General features: G+C 39.5%; 1 protein-coding gene across 3 annotated transcripts in view; it reads right to left on the reverse strand.

Moving 5' to 3' along the window:
• Positions 1 to 23856, reverse strand: part of ASPH (aspartate beta-hydroxylase) — a 211246-nt gene that overhangs the window by 114701 nt on the left and 72689 nt on the right. For all 3 annotated transcript variants that reach the window (XM_030553157.1, XM_030553158.1, XM_030553156.1), the window contains 12 exons: positions 22610 to 22684; positions 21872 to 22105; positions 21201 to 21266; positions 17340 to 17396; positions 12277 to 12321; positions 7472 to 7510; positions 4279 to 4322; positions 3557 to 3599; positions 3072 to 3104; positions 1247 to 1291; positions 1086 to 1127; positions 84 to 134 (listed from right to left, as the gene is read on the reverse strand). In XM_030553157.1, coding sequence (XP_030409017.1) covers positions 84 to 134; positions 1086 to 1127; positions 1247 to 1291; positions 3072 to 3104; positions 3557 to 3599; positions 4279 to 4322; positions 7472 to 7510; positions 12277 to 12321; positions 17340 to 17396; positions 21201 to 21266; positions 21872 to 22105; positions 22610 to 22684 — 774 coding nt within the window. The remainder of the gene's footprint in view (positions 1 to 83; positions 135 to 1085; positions 1128 to 1246; positions 1292 to 3071; positions 3105 to 3556; positions 3600 to 4278; positions 4323 to 7471; positions 7511 to 12276; positions 12322 to 17339; positions 17397 to 21200; positions 21267 to 21871; positions 22106 to 22609; positions 22685 to 23856) is intronic.

Raw genomic sequence — 23856 nt, forward strand, 5'->3', positions numbered from 1 at the left:
GCCACAGTTCTAGAGTTTCACAATAGAAATATTCGCTAAAAAAAATTAGGTCAGATTTATTGCAGAAGAATTACTACACAAACCTGTTTCCTGAGGTCCAGCAGCAACAGTGTCTTCTGTATGTTCTTTTTCCTCTGTTACAAAGAAAATTAAGGTGTATATTACACTTACAGTATTGTGTGCATGAGTTTTTTATCACTCTAACTGCAAACCCAACAGATGGGTACAAATGTGATACTAGATATTACTTATTAACAACTGTTATGTGCAATAGTTTTAATGTCTCTCCACTACAATAAATATCTCGTTTTCAGTAAAACAGAACTATATATAAAAGCTTAAATAATTGTAATATGAAGTACCAACAGTAATATACACTTTCAGTTAGTTATATTACAGCAAGATTTTTTAAGTTCATTAAACTAAAACAGTTTCATAGGAAGAAAACTACATTAATATACGGTCAAATCCTGTAGGCATTAGTCAGGAAAACTCCAATTTAGTTCACTGGAAGCACTGACTGAGCACGGACAGAGTAAAACTTTTATCGTTTTTCCTCACAGTGAGCTGACATATTAAGTCACTTTGTATTAAGTTCAGTGAAACAAGAATGTAGCCAGCAACACCAAAGCCACAAATATAAAGGTTTTCAAACTTAAATCTTTTCAAACAGCCTTCAAAATAAAGAGAGACAAGATTGGTGAGGAAATATCTTTTACTGGACCAACTTAAAACTTCTCTCTCTCACCAACAGAAGTTGGCTCAATAAAAGATATTACCTCATGCAACTTGTCTCTCGAATATTCTGGGACCAACATGGCAACAATAACAAATTAAGAGTCTATGTATTAATTTTTTTAAATCAAATGCAAATACATTTCTGCAAATAATTAAAACATTTATTTAACAGTTAGTGTGTCAGTGGGCAAAATTAACTCTCTTTCTGTTGGGAGATCTGAAACCTCAAATATTTCTTGTAATGCACTGCAGGAAACATTAATTAATTACATCCCTTCCTTTTACATTTAACTGACAGATATGGCAATTTGAACATGAAAATAATTACTTTTACAAAATATGCATACTTGATTGATTTTTATTAATTTCAACATCCTCAGGAATTTCATCTAGAGTTCAAGGTATGCAAAAACAAAACAAAACAAAAAACCAATTAGCTGTTTTAGGGTCAAATACTTCAAAAAATCCATCTCTCATAGGCGTTTAAGACTATAATTAGAAAACATACCTGGCTCTGTATCTTCATTTACTGGTTCTGGAAGCGCCCCTGCAGCTAAGAAGACAGACTATTTGTAGCAATACCTAAAGTAAGTTCTACACTTGTTAAACCTGCAACAAAAAGAGAAGGCTAATTTCTAAGGCTCATATTATCCCTCCCATGGAAAACCTCGCAGGAAGAGAACCGAGATAAGGAAAGTTCTATGAAGTTGTGTCTGATTCTCAAACAAGCCCTCAACCAATGGACCATCCATCCTCTTTACGCATGCATTCAAGGTGAAAAATTTAAGACAATTTCAAATAAGAAAATGTCAAAAGGTTAGAAGTTTCCCAAAACCATTAGTAACAACTGTGTTGTATAGAAACTGTACTACATGGCAGAGCTAATATTGCTATACGAGCCAATGCTTTTCAATTTCCTGACTAATGCTCAATTTTATACTATACCAGCCTGTGCCAGAGAGCAGGAGCATCATGAAAGATGCCAGGATTCATGGAATAGTGGGACTTGAAAGATTTCCCGTACTATGGGGGGAATATTGGTCTATTGTTGTGGAACTTTTATAATAAATTAACCCGCAAAGGGCAATTTACATGTGGACAATGTGTGTGGAATTATTAGGGACTCTAAGAGAAGGGGAAATTGAAGCAGGTAAGTCTGTTATACTGTGGGTATGTCTACACTGCCCGCCAGATTGGCGGGCAGTGATCGATCCAGTGGGGGTTGATTTATCGCGCTCTCCCGTTGACTCCTGTACTCCTCCACCGTGAGAGGCGCAGCGGGGTCGACGGGGGAACGGCAGCAGTCAACTCACCACAGTGAAGACAATGCGGTCTAAGTACGTTGACTTCAGCTACGTTGTTCACGTAGCTGAAGCTGAATAACTTAGATCGATTCCCTCCCACCCCCCAATGCAGACCAGGCCTTAAACCTGCAACTGGAGAGCACCCCAGGCAGGAGTCATCTTATCAAATATGGTGGAGAATGTGGGACGGCAAATGGGCCTCTTTGGAGAAGGGGAACAGACAGTGCATGAAAGAGGGAAATCGAGACAGGAGGACCCTCGCAGGGCCACCCTGAAGCCAGGAGGCGGGGACCAAGGTGGCGGCCACCCTTTGACACACAGAGACTACTTGCACCAGTAGAGCTTAGTCTACTTGACACAGGTACGTGGCACCAGTTGCAAACTGTGACTTACAGTATATCATTTTATCTTTTTCTAACCTCTGGAGGTTTGATTGGTTCAGCTACTCTTGGCACTGCCCATCAGTAGCTGAACTCAGGGGAAACCCTCAGTACAGACAAAGCCTAAGGCTCCAATTCTGCAAACAGATACTCCGATGAGCAACTTAAGGATGCGAGTAAGTCTCATTGGAGTGAATTGGTCTGGTCACTGCAAGGCTCTGAATACTTTCAGTTTCCACTGCTTAACAGGAGTTAAAGAAACAACACGCAGAAGCAGAAGACTCATTTAGTCAAGTCCAAAGCTACTGAAAAAAGTGAAGTATAAAATGGTTTAAGGAACAATGAGACCACAAATAGGTTTGGACAACCATGGAGTTCAAATACCACATCCAGAATCTGAGCTCCACAAGAGGCTGTAAGCAGTAAAACATTTTGTTATAACCTGGGGGGAAAGAAACCTGCTTTATAATTTTTTTTTTTATTAACTCTAAGGAAATTAGCTATTTAAAACTACTGTGTGTAACAGAAAAATCTCAGTCAAGTACATGTTTTAACAAGTGTCTTCAATTTGTACTAAGACAGAGTAACTTTAGAAAAAAAATCTTTAAGCCCTCCATTCAGACAGAAGAGAACAGCTGCTTATACTCACTTTCATCTTCCTTTTCAGCATCATCAGCTGGTTCTGTTGGGAACAACATTTCTTAGCTTCAAATTTATTATTTTGGGCCAACATCATTGCTAAGCATCAAGAGAACATTTATAAATGTGAAATGCCAAAAAAAAATGTTCTTTTAAGGAAGGAATAATGTTCTATAACATTAAGAAATTTCTAATTACTCTATAAAAATGGAAACAAGTACATGATTTTGTTGAAAGATAACTACAAACAAATCATTGTCCTAGAACAGGCTTGCATTACCCAGAGCACTAGACTGAGTCTACCACAGTGGGGCTTATTTAAATTATACTTCATTTTAAGGAGGCTAAAATTCCTAACCAGGACTGAGAAAGTGACCATGCCAGTATGATATGGGTCCCAATTTCATAATATTCAACAATCTTCTGTGTATAAAACAGTACAATACACATTGTTCCATAATTAATGTAACAACTAACAAATGTATTTATTTTCACCTTGTATACTTTCTTCATAGTAGTGTTCATTTACAGGCTGTTTTACCTGAAATGGGGATACATTCAAATGATACAGGAGAACATTCTTTAAAATTACCTTTATTAAATGAATGCAGAATTCATAAAGGTGTTATTTACAATTCTAATTTACAAAGGGGTGCTAGCTTGAAATCCTGTCAATTTCATTGTGTTAAAATAGTTTCAGATATTACATGTCCCAGAATCTCCTGCCAAATTTCATAGGAAAATGTAATTTTTTTAATCTAATTTTTAAAATAGTACCCTTTCTCCCACTCTATACAAATAGGGGAAAACAATTGATTAGGCAGGTAGAACAGTGAAGCTACCCTATATACTGGTATTGTAAATGCACCAAAAACAAATTTTTGATACAAATGGAAAAATTAACTTCTCTCTCTAATCCTTCAGCTATAGCAATCTTAGATGTTACATGAAAAATAATAAAAGTTTTCAGATAGTGAATTTTAAGTGACTTATGCACCAGTAAAAAAAAAAAAAAAAAAATCTCTTGGCTCTAGAAGAAATAGGGTAGCAGTTGGGGTTGTTATCTCTTCATTTTGGCATTGGGAAGATTTACTTATATCCTAAGTATCCAGAGGGGTATTCACCACGAAAGCTCATGCTCCAATATGTCTGTTAGTCTATAAAGTGCCACAGGACTCTGTCGCTTATATCTAAAGGTTACTATCCCAAAGTAGTTTACCTGCAGTTTCTTCTGTTTTTTCAGTCTCCAATTCTGCATACACTAAGGGGATATAATTTTATCTTAATTGTTTACATAAGTACAGTCATATAAAAAACATTGAGTAAGATTTTTTCTCTAAAATAAAATCCAGCATAAACATTAGAGTTACTAACCTAAATGATATGTTAGCTTTGTTCTTTATTTCTTCCATTACTTAGTCTTTTTCTCTTCTCTGGAGCTGTCTCGCTCTACCCCAGAACCAATTTTCCCCCCTCAGTTCTGCCTATTGTTTTCTCCCCATTACTTTTATAGGTAGGCAAGAATTGTCATACTGGATCAGACCAGTGGTCCATATTCTAGTCCCATATTCAGCCTCCTGTGGCCAGCATCAGAGACTTCAGAAGGTGTAAGGCATTAGATCATCTGTCCCTAACTTCAGGTTGCCTCTGAATCCCTTTATAGTTTAGGCCTTGTCTACACAACACAATTTTGTTGACAAAAGGCAGCTTCGTCAACAATACAGTGGAGGCCTACACACTACAATGCTCCTCCTGCCAATTTAACTTGACTGATATGTCGACATAATAAAACCACCTGACAAAAGACAGAGCTTTTTGTGACGCAGCAATCAGTGTAGACACTGAGTTCTTACATTACCATAACTAGCCTCAAGCTGGTATTCCCACAATGCCCACTGTGACTGGTCACTGTTTTGAAACACCGATGTCCTGCAGTCAGCTACACAGCTAAGTGCCACTCCCTTTTTGAAATCCCAGGGAAGTTTTGATATTGTTCTTCCTGTTTGCTTGGCTGGAGAGGTCACATAGCATCTGCCCACGCTCCTGTCTGCACTACAGGGGAATGCTGCTTCTACTGAGGCTGTGGGGAGAGGAGGCTGGGTCTGTGGGGAGAATCACTGTAGGGAGGCAGGGGAAGAGAATCATAAGGCACTTCCTACATCCCCCCGCCTCCATATATCTTCCAAGGCTGCAGCAGTACCCAAGGCTCTCCACCCATAGGAAATAAACACAATGACAGCCAAACATAGTGTTGGGGGAATCCTACTCTCCCCACACTAGGGCCACAGTGGCAGGCGGGCTGCATGGCTGAGTCCCCTGCAGATGCACTTAAAAGAGACACCATGTTTACATGCCTCACTCAGGCCACACACCCCTCCACACACAGTCTCTTACACCCCCCAACACATCTCTCTCTCTCTCACACACACACACACACCCCTCCCATTCCATATGTGGACTTCTTGTGTTACTGTTCAGCAATGTCAGTTTGGTCACATTACCAAGTGCTACTTTCAAAAGTGTTTAAATGTGTTACTTTTGGGCACACACAGCAATCATTACAAGGCTCAGAGCACAGCATGACAAATAATGCCAGGCTTAACACACTACAGCAGCAACCATTATGCATTATGATCACAAGGCCTATAAGTGGAGCTCAATAGGAGAGGAGTGCTATTCGGCTTAGGGAGGCTTTGAAGGAGCATTTTAACATTGAGCCACAGTAATGAAAGTACATGTCAGTTTGGTAACACAAGAAGGATTTGCGTGCTTCGTGTACTTTCATTACTGTGGCTCAGTGTTAAAATGCTCCTTCAAAGCCTCCCTAAGCCTAATAGCACTCCTCTCCTATTGAGCTCTGCTTATACCTTTGTGATCATAATGCTCGGCGCAATACTAAAAAGCAGTGCAGGAGCCATGCTTTCTGACAGAGATGGCTGGGCTGCAGGTAACGATGAGATTGAGAAACATCCATCATGTGGTGCAGAACCAGGCCACACGAGGCACTGCAAATCCTTCCCAAAACATGCTACAGCTAGTTGCACACTGGTGCACTATTCTCTGTGTCGATGCAAGAGCTGCTATTGTGGATGCGCTCCACTGACACAAGGAGCATAGTGTGGACATGCAACAGCGGTTTAATTACAGCGGTGGCTCTACACCGACATAACTTAATGAAACCTAAACCTTGAGGCAGAAGAGTATCTCTTCCAAATCTGTTTCGATTAACTGCTTTAACTATCAATATTTTTGTATCCATATAAACACCAGTTTCTTTGAAACTTGCTAAATTTTTGGCTTTGAGGACATCCTGTGGCAATGAGTTCCACAACTTGATTATATATGCTGTGGGGGAAAAAATTCCTTTTATGAGTTTGCCATCTTTTAATTTAATTAATTTTGAGGTGAATCTGCCACTTTTTAATCAAATTGACTGTCTCCTTTTCTTATGTTCTGAGACAACATAAGAACAAGGAGAACACAGAAGCTCTTGATTTACCTTCTCTATAACATTTGCTATTTTATATATTTTTATTGTGGCTATTCTTATTTGTCTCCCTCAAAAGCTGAAGAATCAGAGTCTTTTCAATCACCTTTGTTTATGTACAAAGGTCTCAAAGAAGCTTTGTGTTCCTGAATATAGCACACTGCAGCCAAACAAAATAAACAAACCTAACTTTATTGGTGTTGTCAAGAGGGTAGAGATGCCAACAAAGGATATCCAGCACTGCAGGCAGGACAATGGGTCAAAGCAGAGCCACTAGTGGCAAGCTCCAGATAGTTTTGACTGCAGGTCCTGTAGGCTCCTTGCTTAACTGCAGTCAATAAGCAATGGCAGAGAAGGTTTTAGGGTTACGGTAGTGGCAATGGGCAGCACACAACCAGTAGGTGGAGGGGAGCAATACTAAACTATCACATCACAACCGTCCGAGGGAGCCCTCCCAAAAAGCTTTGAGCTAAAAAAGTTCCCAACCTGTGTCTTATTGGGTTAGACCTCAAGGGTGAGAATCCTTTGAGGATATTATCTAAAAAGACATATGTAAAGGTGATAATCCTCAAAATATTATTCAAAACTAATGTCTCATTATAAACACCATTAGCTGAAGAGCATAACCCATCTTTTCCACCATCCAAAGTATATATTCTGACTGAATAGGCCACACACGATATTTCTAACTTTCTGACATGACCCAGATTCCACACTGTAATATAGCTGGATTATAGGCAGAAATTAAGGTTGTTTGGGGAGCATTAACTAACAATTATCTAATGCTCAATTACTCTTAAAAAACTAAGGTATTATGTTTGATTTAATTGGTATTGATTTGCACCTGTAACGCCACCTTAATGACATTTGTTTAAGAACCGCAATGTCTTTCCACGTCCAACATAACAGTAATAGATCTCTACCTGTATCCTGAGTCTCAGTCCCTTCTTCATAATTTGGCTCTATTTAAAAAAAAAAAAAAAGAGAGAGAAGAATTAATATCAATCAAAAGTTCTGGGGTCTGATTTAGCAAAGTATCATAAAATGTAACATATATGCTAAGTGTAGGTGTCAGAGTTGGAAATTAGCTCATCTAGTCAATGCAGCGCATTCAAGTGCTTTTCCCAGTAAAGTTCTGGGGCCTGACTGTGCAGCAGCTCCACATACACAGAGTCTTTATTGAAGTCAATGGGAATTCCACACCTGGAACAACTCTATAACCAGATCCATAAATGTTTCATTAAAAAAAAATTTGTCAGGTGAAAGTTCAAAATGTATTTTTCCATTCAACCAGATGAGATCAAAGTTAGATTTCAGCACATAGACCCACCAACCAGAGATAAATCCTCAGGACAATCATCACTGATATGCAGAATAATTTTATACAATTATTTTGTCAAGCCAAATTTGCTACCTTTGTACATAATTCAAGGGCAAGTTTTTCTTTCAAGTCTTTGGACAGGAAAGAGGCTAATTGACTAAAAGTCTTTTTTTTTTTTTGCTGTTGGGTAATGGCAATTAGAACGTTAAGAATTAGCTATTTATTATATGGAGGTTTAACGTGTTGCTGATGTGAAATTTAAAATTTCGGAAAGGTACGCAGTACATTAGATGGACACCAAGTTTTATATCAAATTTATGCAATGTCAGTAAGTACTAAAAGAAAAAGCTCAATTTAAATGCAAACAAATTAACATATTTTTCTAAAAATAGAATACCCCAAACTATTTAGAACAAGATTCACAAAAGGACTTATGTACCTAGCTGCCACTTCAGGTGCCTAAATCCCAGAATCAGGCACCAACAGGATTCACAAATCCCCACTCAGCTATCCCTGGGACCTTGCAGGAGCCTAAACTTACTTAGTGAAATTTTACTGCAAACATTTAAGTGCTAAGCGTCTGTGTTTCTGCCTGTGAGCATGCACATTGCAACCCATGTCACAAGTCCAGACACCTAAGCCACACAGCAGTGCCTTAACCAAGAAAATATAGGCATTCCTCTGACTGACTTACCTGCAGGGCCCAAACTGGCATGCATGCTGAAAACTCACCTACTGGATTGGGCCCATGTAGAGATGCTTACACAAAATGCTGGGGCGGGAGGAGAGGAAGATCTTCCTCACAACATTTAGCTCAGTGGTTACAGTACTCACCTGGGATGTGGGAGACCCTGGTTCAAGTCCCCTCTTCACTTGCAGGGGAGAAGAGATTTGAACTGGGATCTGCTACCTCTCAAATAAGTGCTGTAGCCTCTGGACTATGGGATATTCTGATGTGGGGGCTTCCTCAGTTTTTCCTGTTGAAACTGTTTATCCACCCCGTGGATAAATAACACTGGTCTACAATTTTTGAGAAGCTGCTTGCTTCTCTCTCTCTTGCTGAACTTTACTCTTTTGTGTTTTTAGTGTCCCCATTCACTCTACAGCAACGCTTCTTTTACCTAAGCTAAAGATCCCTGCAGCGCCCAAAACACTGTGGGGTTTGCTCATCAAGTAGGTTACTGCCAGTACAATTGTGTTGCGAGAGGGGGGACAGGGATGTGCTGAATCTGGGACGCATTAGGATAACAGCTTGAAAGTGCTGCTTGACCCAGTCCATGGAGCCCAGGAGCATATAAGGAGAGTCAGCTTGAAAGTGCTGCTTCATCCAGCCCAGTGAGTCCAGAGACATATAAGGGGTCAGCTTAACAGTGCTGATTGACCCGGTTCACTCAGACTTGCTCTGTTAATGTGTGTGGGTGCAGGTGTGTGTTCATCCAGTTTTGGGGCTGGATGAACCTGGCTCTCCTATTGATAAAAAGGAGGGAGGTAAAAATAAGGTCTAGTTTCACAAAAAAAGAAAAAGTGAAATATTAAAGTATCAGGACAATTAAAAAGTAATCAAGATCAATATTTTCATTAAAGACAATAATTATAAAATGTTTATCAGTCTTGGTGCACTATATCTTCTGTTAAAGTATTAAAGTCACAGAATTTTAGAGATAACGTGAATAGGATAAACGTTAAAAGTTACCTAATGAATATACTAAATTATTTGTTTGAATGGTAAGTTAGTGATATACTTAAAATTAGACAAAAGTTCAATTCAGGTAGAGCTTCTCCCACCCCTGCCCCCAACAGGATTCTGAAAACGTTCCTGTATCAAAAGACAAATTTAAAAATAAGTTCCCACAAGAAAGGAAAAGTTTAGGTAGAGTCAGTAGCTAGATTTTCCTGTGAAATTCACAAAATGTACTACAAAAAAATGCCATTCATTTACAATGGCAGCACTCAGTCATTTCTATTTACAGCATAATGTAACGGGACATCCTGCTGCTTTAAGTGCTTGCTTTGGATTTGATCATTAATTATGCCATAGCACTTAAACATCCTGTGACAGTCTGCATCCCATGTTGACCATTGTTTCAAGATGATAAAATGTTGTACAAAGTATGCCTTGTGAGATATCATTTGAAAACTCAAATCTACTGAACAAGACTGTCCCGGTAAAATATGTGAATCAACATTGTATGTAAAGTTATAATATTTTACTGTATAACATTCCTGAAAGCTCATGCTCCAAAACGTCTGTTAGTCTATAAGGTGCCACAGGATTCTTTGCTGCTATTCCTGTAACATATTTCAAGTTAGAAAAGCAGTCCCAGACCAGTTTTCAGAGACTAAGACACATTGGCACTCCAGCCAGGTGTTAATGGACTACCACCTGGTTAGTTGGTCATTCTCTGGTAGCGGGAAGGCATGGACAAGAAATTTACATTTCATCACAAGGATGGTTCAAACCTTATGTCCACAAGGGACCGTTTCTCACTGTGGCTTAGCAACGATGTTTCTAGCACAAGAAACTGAATAATACAGAGGAGAAAGAACACTTAACCTCACTTCTCCTCCTTCATCTCTGCTTATAACATCAATGACTCAAAGAACTGAACTGGGAGGGTGGGGGGAAGTCCTGGCTGAAAAAACCTCAGCCAGCGGACTGCAAAGCGTCTGGTGAGAAAGATATTTGCTTTGTATTCATTTTAGTTTGTTAAATTAAATGTCAGTTGCATTTTATCTCTTATTTCTGATGTAAACAATGCTGACTTTTATGCCTCATTACTTGTAGTCACAATCTCTCTTTTTCTATAGTTAAACTTATTTCACAATTTTAATCCAAACACACTGGTTAAATAAAGTATGTGGGAAACTCCATATAGGATAACAAAACTGGTGCATGTCATTTTCAGCTGATGAAATGACCCACTTTCTATGAGCCTGCATAGTCCAGTAGAGTGCCAGGCAATACAAGATGCACATTTCTGGGAGAAAGTCTGGGACTAGAGAATCTGCTGGTGTTCTTCTGCAGGATAATTCATGAGTGGGTAGCTAGTGGCACTCAATACAGTGTAGCTGGGATCAAGTTACACGCTAGAGGCTGTGTGATAACTGGCAGGAGTCTGCTCACAGGTAAAGAGTGTAAAAGGCATCCCAGGTTGGCGAACTGAGACAACACAGAAGACAACTAAAATTCAGGAGCTTAATACTGAAAGAAAATATAGGAATGTTTACTTTAGCTGGTGGGCCTTGTGCCCGTAAGGGGAGGCCTAACATCTTGGCAGACCAAGAGCCCTTTTGGCACACTCTATCTCAGCCTATATGGGGTAGAGAGTACCAAGGATCAAGGAATTCAGAAATGAGTTGAGTCCTGAGTTACTGGCTATTTGGAAGGAGACTGGCAACCTCACACTGGATCCAGCTGAATGCCTGGTAAGCAATGGGTAGGGTCCTACCAAATTCATATAACATTTTGGTCAATTTCACAGTCATAGGATTCTAAAAATCATACATTTCATGACTGCAGATATTTAAAACTGAAATTTAACGGCATTGTAACTGTAGGGGTCCTGACCCCAAAGAGGGTAGTGGTGGGGAAGGGGCAGAGGAGGTAGTAAAATTATTGTAGATGGGTTGCAGTATTGCCATCCTTACTTCTGCGCTGCTGCTGCAGCTGATGGCAGCCGCTGGCCAGGAGTCCAGCTCGGAAGGCAGCACTGCCACCAGCAGTAGTACAGATGTAAGGATGGCATGGTGTAATACTGCTACCCTTATTTGAGAGCTGGGCCCTTGTCCAGCAGCCACCACTATCCGGCCACTCAGCTTTAAAGGGAGAGAAGAGGTAAGGGCGGCAATACCATGCTCCTGCTACAATAACCTTGCAAACCCCCCCCACAACCTTCTTTTGGGTCAGGACCCCGAATCTGAGAAACGCTGGTCTCCCCTGTGAAATCTGTATAGTATAAGTATACAAAAGACCAGATTTCACAGGGGAGACCAGATTTCACAGTCCATGGTGCATTTTTCACAGCTATGAATTTGGTAGGGCCCTAGCAATGGGTAGATATTGTCCCTACCCAGTATTAAGTTAATAAAGTCATTGCCTGCTACTTAAGATCCATTCTAGTTTCTTTTTTTCACACAATGTATTTTCTCAGCAAGATAGTGTTCCACTCATGTGGCTCCATTACTGGGGCAGCTGCATTGTTTTACATTACATAGAAGTTAGGTTTATAAAGCACTTTGGAATGCTACAGGATGGAAGCTATAATATAAACGTAAGGCAGTATCAAAAAGTTGAAGAAGTCATTAAACTGTAGGAATACAGGCACACCCCTCCCCCGACACCCAACTGAAATGCAGCTTTTTAACCACATGGTATAAAAAGGAAAAAAAAAATTTCTTTTACAGTACCTCCATGATGTTCAAGAGCATCATCCTGTGCTAATTCAGTGTTACCTAAAAAGGAAGATATATTTACTTGCTTTCTTTAGATTAATCTGTCATAAAATAGCCAAGGAACACAGCAGCAACCAAAATACTCTGTGAGTAAACAGTTAGCTACACTCCAATTATATTCCAGATACTAATACTAATAGTATTTGTAATCATGCAATGTTATGTTTAAGCACTGATTACTGTTTTATAAAGCCACACATCCCACAATCTACAATAGGAATCCCCAGTCTTGGAAACATTTATCCATGTGCTTAACTTTAAGCATGTGAGTAGTCTCGTTGACTATGGTGGGACTATTTCCATAAGTCAAATGAAGCAAGTGTGTATTTGCAGGATTGGGGCCTAGGGAGTTGTACTTACAACTATAAAGCAAACAGTATTCCAAAAATTAGGGCAACAGATTTTTGCATTTTTTAGATGAGATAACATGTTTGGTTGATGAAGATAACTGTATTAACACAGTATATTTAGACTTCTGCAAGTCATGTGGTACTAAGTCAAATTGCATTCTGATTAAAAAACAGCACTAAACAAAAACATAGCACATACTACATGGATTAAAAACTGGCTGACATTTGAAAAATAACTAATTAGGACTCATCAACTGGCAGTACTATTAGTGTAGTCTGGCATGGATCTGCTCTTGTCCTAGTGCTATCTATCAGTGACCTGGAATGAAAAACAGAACCTTTACAAATAAAAAGAACAGGAGTATTTATGGCACCTTAGGGTATGTCTACACTACGGGATTATTCCGATTTTACATAAACCGGTTTTGTAAAAACAGATTGTATAAGGTCAAGTGCACGCGGCCACACTAAGCACATTAATTCGGTGGTGTGCGTCCATGGTCCGAGGCTAGCGTCAATTTCTGGAGCATTGCACTGTGGGTAGCTATTCCATAGCTATTCCATAGTTCCCGCAGTCTCCCCTGCCCCCTGGCTGAGGTAGGCCGGGGGTGCAAAGACAAAAATGAGAATGACTCCTCGAGTCAATCCCTTTTTTATGGTATCTAAAAATAGAGTCAGTCCTGCCTAGAATATGGGGCAAGTGTACTAGAGAACCAGAGAGCACAGCCACTCCGTGTCAGATCCCACAGAAATGATGAGCTGAATGCCATCGTAGGGGTGTCCCTGCAACACCCCCCCCGTTGCTTCCCTCCTCCCCAAACTTTCCTGGGCTACTGTGGCAGTGTCCCCCTCATTTGTGTCATGAAGTAATAAAGAATGCAGGAATAAGAAACACTGACTTGTTACTGAGATAAAATGAGGGGGAGGCAGCCTCCAGCTGCTATGATAGTCCAGGCAGGACAGAATCTTCTCTTCACATATGAAAGGGAGGGTCTGATAGAGCTCAGCCCCCAGTTGCTATGATGAGGATGGTTACCAGCCGTTCTGTACCATCTACTAGGAATGACCAGGAATCATTCCTATTTTTACCCAGGCGCCCCGGCCAGCATCACCTGAGGCCAGCCACGAGCACTCACGGGTTGATGATGACGACGGATAGCAGTCATATTGTACCGTCTGCCACCGGGGAGGGGAGGGGAGTGGATACTGCTCTTCACTAATGCAGCATTGCATCTACTAGCCAGCATTCAGTAGACATAGGGTGACACTGAAAAAAGTCAAGAAATGATTTTTTTCCCTTTTCTTTCATGGGGGGGAGGGGGTACATTGACAAGCTATACCCTGAACCACCTCAGACAATGTTTTTGACCCTACAGGCACTGGGAGCTCAGCCAAGAATACAAATGCTTTTCGGAGACTGCTGGGGACTGTGGGATAGCTGGAGTCCTCAGTACCCCCTCCCTCCCTCCATGAGCGTCCATTTGATTCTTTGGCTTGCCGTTATGCTTGTCCTGCAGCACTGTCCTGTGGCCTCTGCCTATCATAGCCTGGAGATTTTTTCCAAATGCTTTCTCATTTCATCTTCTGTAATGGAGCTCTGATAGAACAGATTTGTTTCCCCATACAGCAATCTGATCCAGTATCTCCCGTATGGTCCATGCTGGAGCTCTTTTTGGATTTGGGACTGCATCACCACCCGTGCTGATCAGAGCTCCACGCTAGGCAAAACAGGAAATGAAAATCAAAAGTTCACGGGGCTTTTCCTGTCTACCTGGCCACTGCATCCGAGTTCAGATTGCTGTCCAGAGCGGTCACAATGGTGCACTGTGGGATACGGCCCGGAGGCCAATACCGTCAATTTGCGGCCACACTAAACCTAATCCGATATGGTAATACCGATTTTAGCGCTACTCCTCTCGTTGGGGAGGAGTACAGAAACCGATTTAAAGAGCCCTTTATAGCGATATAAAGGACCTCATTGTGTGGACGGGAACAGCGTTAAATAGGTTTAACGCTGCTAAAATCGGTTTAAACACGTAGTGTAGACCAAGCCTTAGAGACTAAGAAATTTATTTCAGCATGAGCTTTCGTGAGCTACAGCTTATTTCTTCAGATGCATAGAATGGAACACACAGACAGGTGGTACTTATGCATACAGAGAACATGAAAAGGTGGAAGTATGCATACCAACAGGAAGAGTCTAATCAACGAAACCCACTGACCGCTATACTTACCTACACGCCTTCAGCTTCCATCCAGGACACACCACACGATGCATTGTCTACAGGTAAGCTCTAATATACAACCGCATTTGCTCCAATCCCTCAGACAGAGACAAACACCTACAAGATCTCTATCAAGCATTCTTAAAACTACAATACCCACCTGCTGAAGTGAAAAAACAGATTGGCAGAGCCAGAAGAGTACCCAGAAGCCACCTACTACAGGACAGGCCCAACAAAGAAAACAACAGAACGCCACTAGCCATCACCTACAGCCCCCAACTAAAACCTCTCCAGATCATCAAAGATCTACAACCTATCCTTAAAGATGATCCCTCACTCTCACAGATCTTGGGAGACAGGCCAGTCCTCACTTATAGATAGCCTCTCAACCTGAAGCAAATACTCACCAGCTACCGCACACCATACAACATAAACACTAACCCAGGAACCTATCCTTGCAACAAAGCCCGATGCCAGCTCTGTCCACATATCTATTCAAGTGATACCATCATAGGATCTAATCACATCAGCCACGCCATCGGGGCTCATTCACCTGCACATACACCAATGTGATATATGCCATCATGTGCCAGCAACACCCCTCTGCCATGTACATTGGCCAAACCGGACAGTCTCTACGCAAAAGGATAAATGGACACAAATCTGACATCAGGAATCATAACATTCAAAAACCAGTGGGAGACACTTCAGCCTCTCTAACCACTCAGTGACAGACTTGAAGGTGGCAATTTTGCAACAAAAAACTTCAAAAACAGACTCCAAAGAGAGACTGCTGAACTCGAATAAGTATGCAAATTAGATACAATTAACTCAGGCCTAAACAGAGACTGGGAATGGTTGGGTCATTATACTAATTGAATCTATTTCCCCATGTTAAGTTCTCCTCACACCTTCTATGGGTCATCTTAATTATCACTTCAAAAGGTTTTTTTTCTCCTGCTGATGATAGCTCATCTCAATTGATTAGACTCTTCCTGTTGGTATGCAGACTTCCACCTTTTCATGTTCTCTGTATGTATAAATATCTCCTGTCTGTGTGTTCCATTCTATGCATCCGAAGAAGTGAGCTGTAGCTCACGAAAGCTCATGCTGAAATAAATTTGTTAGTCTCACGGTGCCACAAGTACTCCTGTTCTTTTTGCGGATACAGACTAACACGGCTGCTACTCTGAAACTTTACAAATAAAGTTTGCAAATTAAAAAAAGATTGGTGAAGTGGTAAATAAGGACAGGTCATTAATATAAAGGAATTGGGACTATCTAGTAATCTGGACTCACTTGAACATTTAATATAGCCAAATGCAAAAGACAATACATTGAAGAACAATGAATCATGGGTCAGACTTACAAAATGAGGGGGTAGAGCCTGGAAAACAGAAACTCTAAAGGAATTTAGGGGTCACGGTGTATAACTAATTGAACACAACTCCCAGTGCAAAGCTGTGCCTAAGAGGGGTAGCATAATCCTTGAATGTATAAAGAGGGCAATATAGGTTAGGAGTTAAGAGGTGGTATTACCTCCATATACAGCATCAGCGGGAGTACTATGTCCCTGTGTTCCATTATTGTAATGCAATGTCCTGGTTTCCGTATTTTAAAAAGGATGCTGACAAATTGGAAATGGTTCAGAGAAGAGCTACAAGAACAATTTGGGGTCTGGAAAATCTGCCTTACAGTGGGAGACTAAAGAGGCTCAGTCTATTTAACTTATCAAAGAGATGGTTAAGGAGATCACAATCTGGTGGTACCTCTAGGGGGAGAAGATTTCTTATAGAAGAGGGATCTTACATTTAACAATGGCTGAAAGCTGAAGCTAAATAAATTCAAATACGAAATAAGGTTCAAATTTTTATCAGTGATGGTAATTAACTAATCAAACAAACTTACCAATGGATGTGGTGGATTTTCTCAGATTTTAAATCAAGATTGGATATCCTTTTAAAAGGCTGCTCTAGTTTAAACAGAAGTTATTTGGCTTGCTGATGGAATTACAGGTGAAATCATATGGCTTGTGTTATGCAGGAGATCAAACTAGATAATCATAATGGTACCTTTTGGCCTTAAAATCTAAGGATCTATAGTTGCTTCGGAAACTCCTTACAGGTTAAAAAAAATAAAAACACATGGAGTGAAATCCTGGCCTCACTGAAGTTAATGTAAGTTTTATCATTGACTTCAAATGAAGCAAAGATTTCACCAATGGTGGCCTAAATTTTTTTATCTTACCAAAATTAAATAGAACTGCTGTTTTGCAAAACCAAAGCCACACCCAGATTTGCCCATTCCTCATTACAGACTAACATATACAACCTACACCAAAGACTGTTTATTATGTCAAGCTACTTGAGAATACAAACCTGAATACCGTATATAACGTATACAAATAATTTTTAATAAGAGGGCTTTTTAATAGTTTACAAACCTGGAACTTCTGACTCGTATGCTGGCTCTTCTAAATCCATGTAATATTCATATGGATCTGTAAAGTAAGACATTTGCTGTTTTTTCATATTTAATGTTCTGATATTTTAATGGGTGACCATATTCTGGCTCTCAATCACAGCAAATAACCTCCAGGTTCTCCATGTACACAGGGATAATTGGCTGAGGATGAACAAACTAAAGCCCTGCAACTGAATCTGTGTGGTTGGACTCATGCATGTCTGATAGTAAAGTTCCACACAGAATATATATTTTTTCCACACATGGATAGATTAAAAAGAGGAGGGAAGGGACCTATGACTGGATATTCTAAAAGTGAAAGCATTGCTCTTCAACTAAGGTCTTATGTATCATGAGTTTCGGTACCTTATTTAGTTGATTTAAATCAGTAAACAAAGAAGGGTAATAGAGTAAAAGAGAATTAAAAGAATTATCCACAGAAGCAGAATTTTCATTATGTTAATTCCATTAATGACTGTCACTCAATACCAAGTTCCACATGTAAACTGTTACCGTGCCTCAGTGAATCACAACTGATAACACCAAATTCAGGAGAAACTGCTGAGAAATAGGGCAGACATACCAAAACTGGTGTTTTTTCTTCCATAAGATATACCACACTAGCAACAAAAGTAAACTTCTGTCTCACCACATTGGCTAACAAGAAGTCAGAAATGCAGCCTCCTTAGGTATTCCAGACCTGGATTCAACATCCAGACACTAGATTTAATGATGAATGGTTATTTAAAAACAATTTCAAAGGGTTCTTCTGATCCCCAAGGACCAGCCGCATACCCAGATCAATATATCACTCAGATCTTACCCAATAATCACACTGTTGCCAATCCTTTAGTATCTAATATCTAAAGGCTTATTTATAAGAGAAAGAAAAAAGGTGAAAGTTAAAACTGGTTAAAGAAATAAAATACATACATAATTGCTGAGTTCTTGCAGCGTAACTCCTCACTTAAAGTCAGCCCAGTTAACCTTGCTTCGTTGTTATGTTGCTGATCAATTATAGAACATGCTCGTTTAAAGTTGCACAATGCCCCCTTAGAATGTTGTTTGGCAGCACTCTTTGTCTACCACTTGCAGAAAGAGCAGCCTGTTGGAGCTAGCTGAGGGGCTTGGAACCAGGGTGGGAAAGCAGCCCCCCTAAGTTCTCTGTGCTGCAGCCACCCAGCAGGCTATCAGCTGCCAGGCAGTTCAGCTGTCCCTCTCCCCCCATTCCCATGTGCTCCTGCCCTCTGCCTTGGAATTGCTCCAAGGAGCCTTCTGCTTGCTGTGCAAAGGGTGGGGGGGAGGGAGAGAAGAAGAGGGGTATTAATGTCAAGGTGCCCCCCTTCCCCCCCCTTCCTGTATCTCATCTCCACAGAGTGGAGGGGGACACGGCAAGGTTCAGGGGGAGGGAGCTTGCTGGCAGCAGCTGCTGTCTCAACTTGCTGATCTACTTAAAAGGCAATATACTTAGAGTGGGGTCAGCGTACTTAAAGGGGAAATGCGCACCTCTCTCTCACACACACACAAATGGTGTGTGTCTGTCTGTCTCTGTCTACCATGCTGTCTCCCCTCCCTCCCTCTGTGCTGTCTTGCAGAGTGTGAAGCTACATTAACAACGTGTTAACCCTGGAGGGCTCAGTCGAGTGCTAGTTCATCATGTAACAGTAAGACATTCCCTGGGAAATATCCCACCCTCTTCCACCCTCTGACTTTACCATCTCAACTAAGCTTCACAATCATTATTGCTGTGTAAAGTATTAAATTGTTTATACAACACATATAGACAATATAAGTTTTATATATATAAACTATAGTCTTTTGTCTGACTAAAACATTTTTTCCTGGAACCTAACTCCCTGTTTACATTCATTCTTATGGGGAAATTGGATTCACTTAACATCGTTTCGCTTAAAGTGGCATTTTTCAGGAACATAACTACAACATTAAGCAAGGAGTTACTGTATCAGCTTTGGAGCAGTAATGGAATAAACAGCTATCTTATTAAGTCCCTGGGTGCTTCCAAATCATTGGTTAGAATGCTCCAATTAGTGTAAGTTCATAGTCCAGAGATCAGAGCAGGTAAGCTACAAAATGTAGATGCTTCCAGAGCCTTTTATAGCTTCTGGCATATGGAAGGAAAGCTCTCAGTCTTAGTTTGTGGAAAAATATAGGCACAAAATGGAGTTCAGTACCACATGGTCTAGTCACATGTCTTCGTATGCTTCTATGTGTCAGAGCAGGGGCCATTACCCTTATTCTAGCTAGAATGTCCACAAGAATGTTGATCAAGTGAAGATAGGTTTCTTCCACGGCCTACTGTCTTCACTGATGGCCCATCAACTCAAAAATTCCCTTCCCAATATGCTGGCTAGACTGGATTTAAATACCTTGTGGGTGTTACCCAGAAGCAAACATTGGAAATACAGGTACAGTTGATATTCATAACTCCAGAGACAAAAATAATGCATGCATACAAATAGGATGATCACACTCAGCAAATCATAACTTTTCCACTGACACCTTAGATGGCATATATTGTACAAGATTTATTGCAATTATAATACAGTGGTAGCAACAATGATCTACACGGTTATATTTTTTATCAGATAATGTAAACTATCCATAGAAGTAGACTTTCATTATGTTAGTTCAATTAATGCGGTCATTCAACAGAAAGTTCCATATGTAGGCATAGGGCCTAAATTTCAAGTGCAGTTTCACAGTAAGAACAACAAGAGAAAAAAACATGTTTGATATACCAGCAGATTCTAAACTTCTGATCATCTTCATATAAGGATGCCCATATCATAATAAAATCTTCCCATTTTTAGCTCACGTACAAATTCTGCCACTACCCTGGTCTATCATCATACACAGAGAACCACTACAACTAAACAATAGAAAAAAAAATCAAGTCAGCACTGGTCTGTTGTCTAATACATCTTTGTTCAAGAGTAGGGAAACAAGATTCTGGGAAATTGTACGTTAATCTATGATGGACCACAGAAAGGGGGGCGGGGAGGGAGTTTTCATTATACTATTAAGAAGAGTCAATTAAATGGCAGGACATCACAATTCTTGGCTGTATTTTTCAAGTATTTTTTGAGGTCAAGGTCAATATTGCTTAGTGAATCAGCTACCCGGTTAAAGGGTTACTGGATAATAGTGTCGATACAAAACTGTCACTTGCACGGTAAGTCTGTTTTTCACCAAACAGTCATGGGGGCAGGAGTCTTGAGAACAAAGCTTGCTATTGAATGACAGCATTACTGGAACTAACATAATGAAAGTCTTCTTGGATAATTTTTTTTTAAATTATTTTGCGTTATTACTACCCCTTTGTTTACTGATTTAAAATAAACTAAATAAGATACCAAAACTCATAATACATAAGACCTTACTCGAAAAGCAATGCATTTACTTTTAGAATATCCAACCACAGACCCCTTCCTAATCTTCTTTGTCTGTCTGTATGTGAAAAAAAAACAACACATTCTGTGTGGAATTTTACTATCAAATACATATTCTAGACAGCCAGTGGCATATGTTGAATACAACAAGTCTTTCCGCAGCTTTTGCACTACTGAAGACAGACACTTTTGTGATTACAAAGTCTTCCCTTACATTATTAATTTTAAATTGCAAACCACTTAGTCCATTCAAAGGATTAGAATATCTTAGACAACAATAATAATAAGATTTCGGAGCAGTATAAAGTGTTTTAAAAAATTCACAACTCTAGATTAGTTCAGTGACTTCTATTTAGCTTTTCTGTTTTTATTTTTAGCAGTAAGGCAAAAAAACCACCAGTATTATGTAGTTAAGAAAAACAGATTCATACCAGGAATTTCAACAGCTGCAGGCTCACCTACTCCATGCTCTTCTACCTGATCATGACTGTCAGTTTCTGAGACACAAAAATTAAAGAATATATATACACATACATATACACACACACACACACACACACCCTTCAGCACAGCCACTAAATTTTCACAGTAAGACCATTTGGAGAATATAATAAAAAAGTGCGTCGGTAAAATAAAGAAAATCTCAAGCAATTAAAAAATAATCCTGTTAAAAACAAACAAAACAAAACAATAGGGTTAATTAATATACTATGAATTAAAATGCATTAAAAATCTTGTTTTGATTTATAAAATATTTATATTTGGGAACAGTTTTTGCTGAGGTTTAACATTTGTCACATCTTCACCAAACTGAAACTTAGATGGAGTCACACTCTTAAAAGGTATGCATTACATGCACTTCCTAAATTGTCATGTATACTTCCATAGGTGAACAAAAGTGTATTTGTTTGTGAATATTTGCCAGTTATGTTCTCAGTTAGGGTTTGTACACACAAATGCAGTAATTGGCTTGTCAAAAAGAAAGGCCCTAAAAACTTCAGTGAGAATCTCTCTTGCTACACTCGAATAATTTCTATTATATTAACTTGCTATTTCTACAAGAATCAACTAGAAATATTTTTAATTGGTTCAGATAAGATACCTTCCTGAACTGGTTTTGGTATTTCAGGTACTTCAGGTATTTTATCTTCTAATGCTTCATAAAGGTCATCTGTTGTAGGAATTTCAAAAGCTTCTTCATATACTTCATCCTTCTCCTGCCGTTCATTTGATCCTTCATCTGCACCTTCCTTATGCGCATCATTTAATCCTTCATCTGCACCTTCCTCATGCTCATCATTTAATCCTTCATCTGCACCTTCCTCATACCTCTCTCCTGATTAATAATAAATACAGAAGATGTAAACATCATATCCAACATCCACTGAATTAAAATTTCCAACAAATAATCCACATTCAAATTTCTCTCTAACAGTTCTTAGACATTCCCCAAAATAAGTATATATAAGTCTTAACCATTATCAGAATGAACTTCTAAAATGCCTGTACATTGATCCACTGGAGAAAACAGCTAGGAGATAGAACCACGGTGACAGATGACACCATCTCTGTCCTCTCTTGCTATGTCAAGATGTAACATTTTGAAACATTATTTGTAGACTGGTCAATGGGAGCTATCGGTACTCAGAACCTCTGATTATCAGGCCAGTTATCAGGGTTTGCTCCCTAGACCACCTAGGTGTTAACAACTTGTTGGCTATCCCCTCACATACAGTTGAAAAGAAATCCAGTGCATCATCATCAAGAATCTCTCCAAAATTGGTCTAGTCTGTTGTGCTATTTATAAATTATACAGTGACTGCAAAATCTGAATTCATACCAGCTTGTGAATGGAGTGCTTCATGAAGAATGGCCTGGATTTCCTCTTCCAGTTCTGCTTCAACATTCTTGTGCTCTAAATGGGTTATAAAATATGTCAAAGATAGGTGCAAAGGATAACAAAGTTTGCACTTTGCAATTGTTGCAATTAGTTTGTAGTAAAAAGATGGACGTATTCCGTAAAAAGAACAGGAGTACTTGCGGCATCTTAGAGACTAATACATTTATTTGAGCATAAGCTTTCGTGGGTTGCAGCCCACTTCATCAGCTGCACAGACTAGAACATACAGCAAGAAGATATTTATACATACAGAGAACATGAAAAGGTGGAAGTAGCCATACCAACTGTAAGAGGCCAATCAATTGAGATGAACTATCAGCAGCAGGAGAAAAAAAACTTCTGTAAGTAGCCATGTTCTCTGTATGTATAAATATCTTTTTGCTGTATGTTCCAGTCTATGCATCTGATGAAGAGGGCTGCAGCCCACAAAAGCTTATGCTCAAATAAATTTGTTAGTCTCTAAGGTGCCACAAGTACTCCTGTTCTTTTTGCGGATACAGATTAACACAGCTGCTACTCTGAAACCCGTCATATTCAGAAAAGCAACTCCTTGACCTCATTAGATCACTGTACAGTTTTCCTATCACCTCTGTAATTAATTGGATTGGAGGCAGGGGATCAGATAAAATAGATTGCATTTTTTAAACAGTAAAAATGAACACCTTTGCCACACTTCTAGCAATTTCACTGAAGATGAATTGAAAGTATTTGCTTTATGCCTCTCAGTATGTGAAGAACATCAACTTTTCTGTACAACTTTGAGTGACAGTATCACTAGTGATTTCAGATAGTTGCATTTTAGCTGCTATATAGTAATCACCAAGAATTCTCTGATTTTAACCTATACAAAAATATTTACAGCAACATACACAAGAAAAAAAAAATTAAAACAACCCACAACTTTTAAAAATAAAAATGGCAGGCACTGAAAAAATTGAACTGCTTCAAGTAGCAGTAAACTCTGTATCTTACTTGATCCACTATTACTTTTTATGGCTCTAAAACCCACCACATTATTTTAATCCCTTAAATAAACAAACACTCTCACCTTACAGGCAATGTCATGTGTGTGTCATGTTGTAGGGACAGCAAAATACTATCCAAGTCAGTGGGATTTTTGTTTTGTAAAAACAGCCAAGTGGTGTCAATTTTTCCACTGGTAAGACTTCCCAAGGAGTTCATGCCAC

The sequence above is a fragment of the Gopherus evgoodei genome, chromosome 2 (genome assembly GCF_007399415.2).
Source record: "Gopherus evgoodei ecotype Sinaloan lineage chromosome 2, rGopEvg1_v1.p, whole genome shotgun sequence".
Lineage (NCBI taxonomy): Eukaryota > Metazoa > Chordata > Testudines > Testudinidae > Gopherus > Gopherus evgoodei.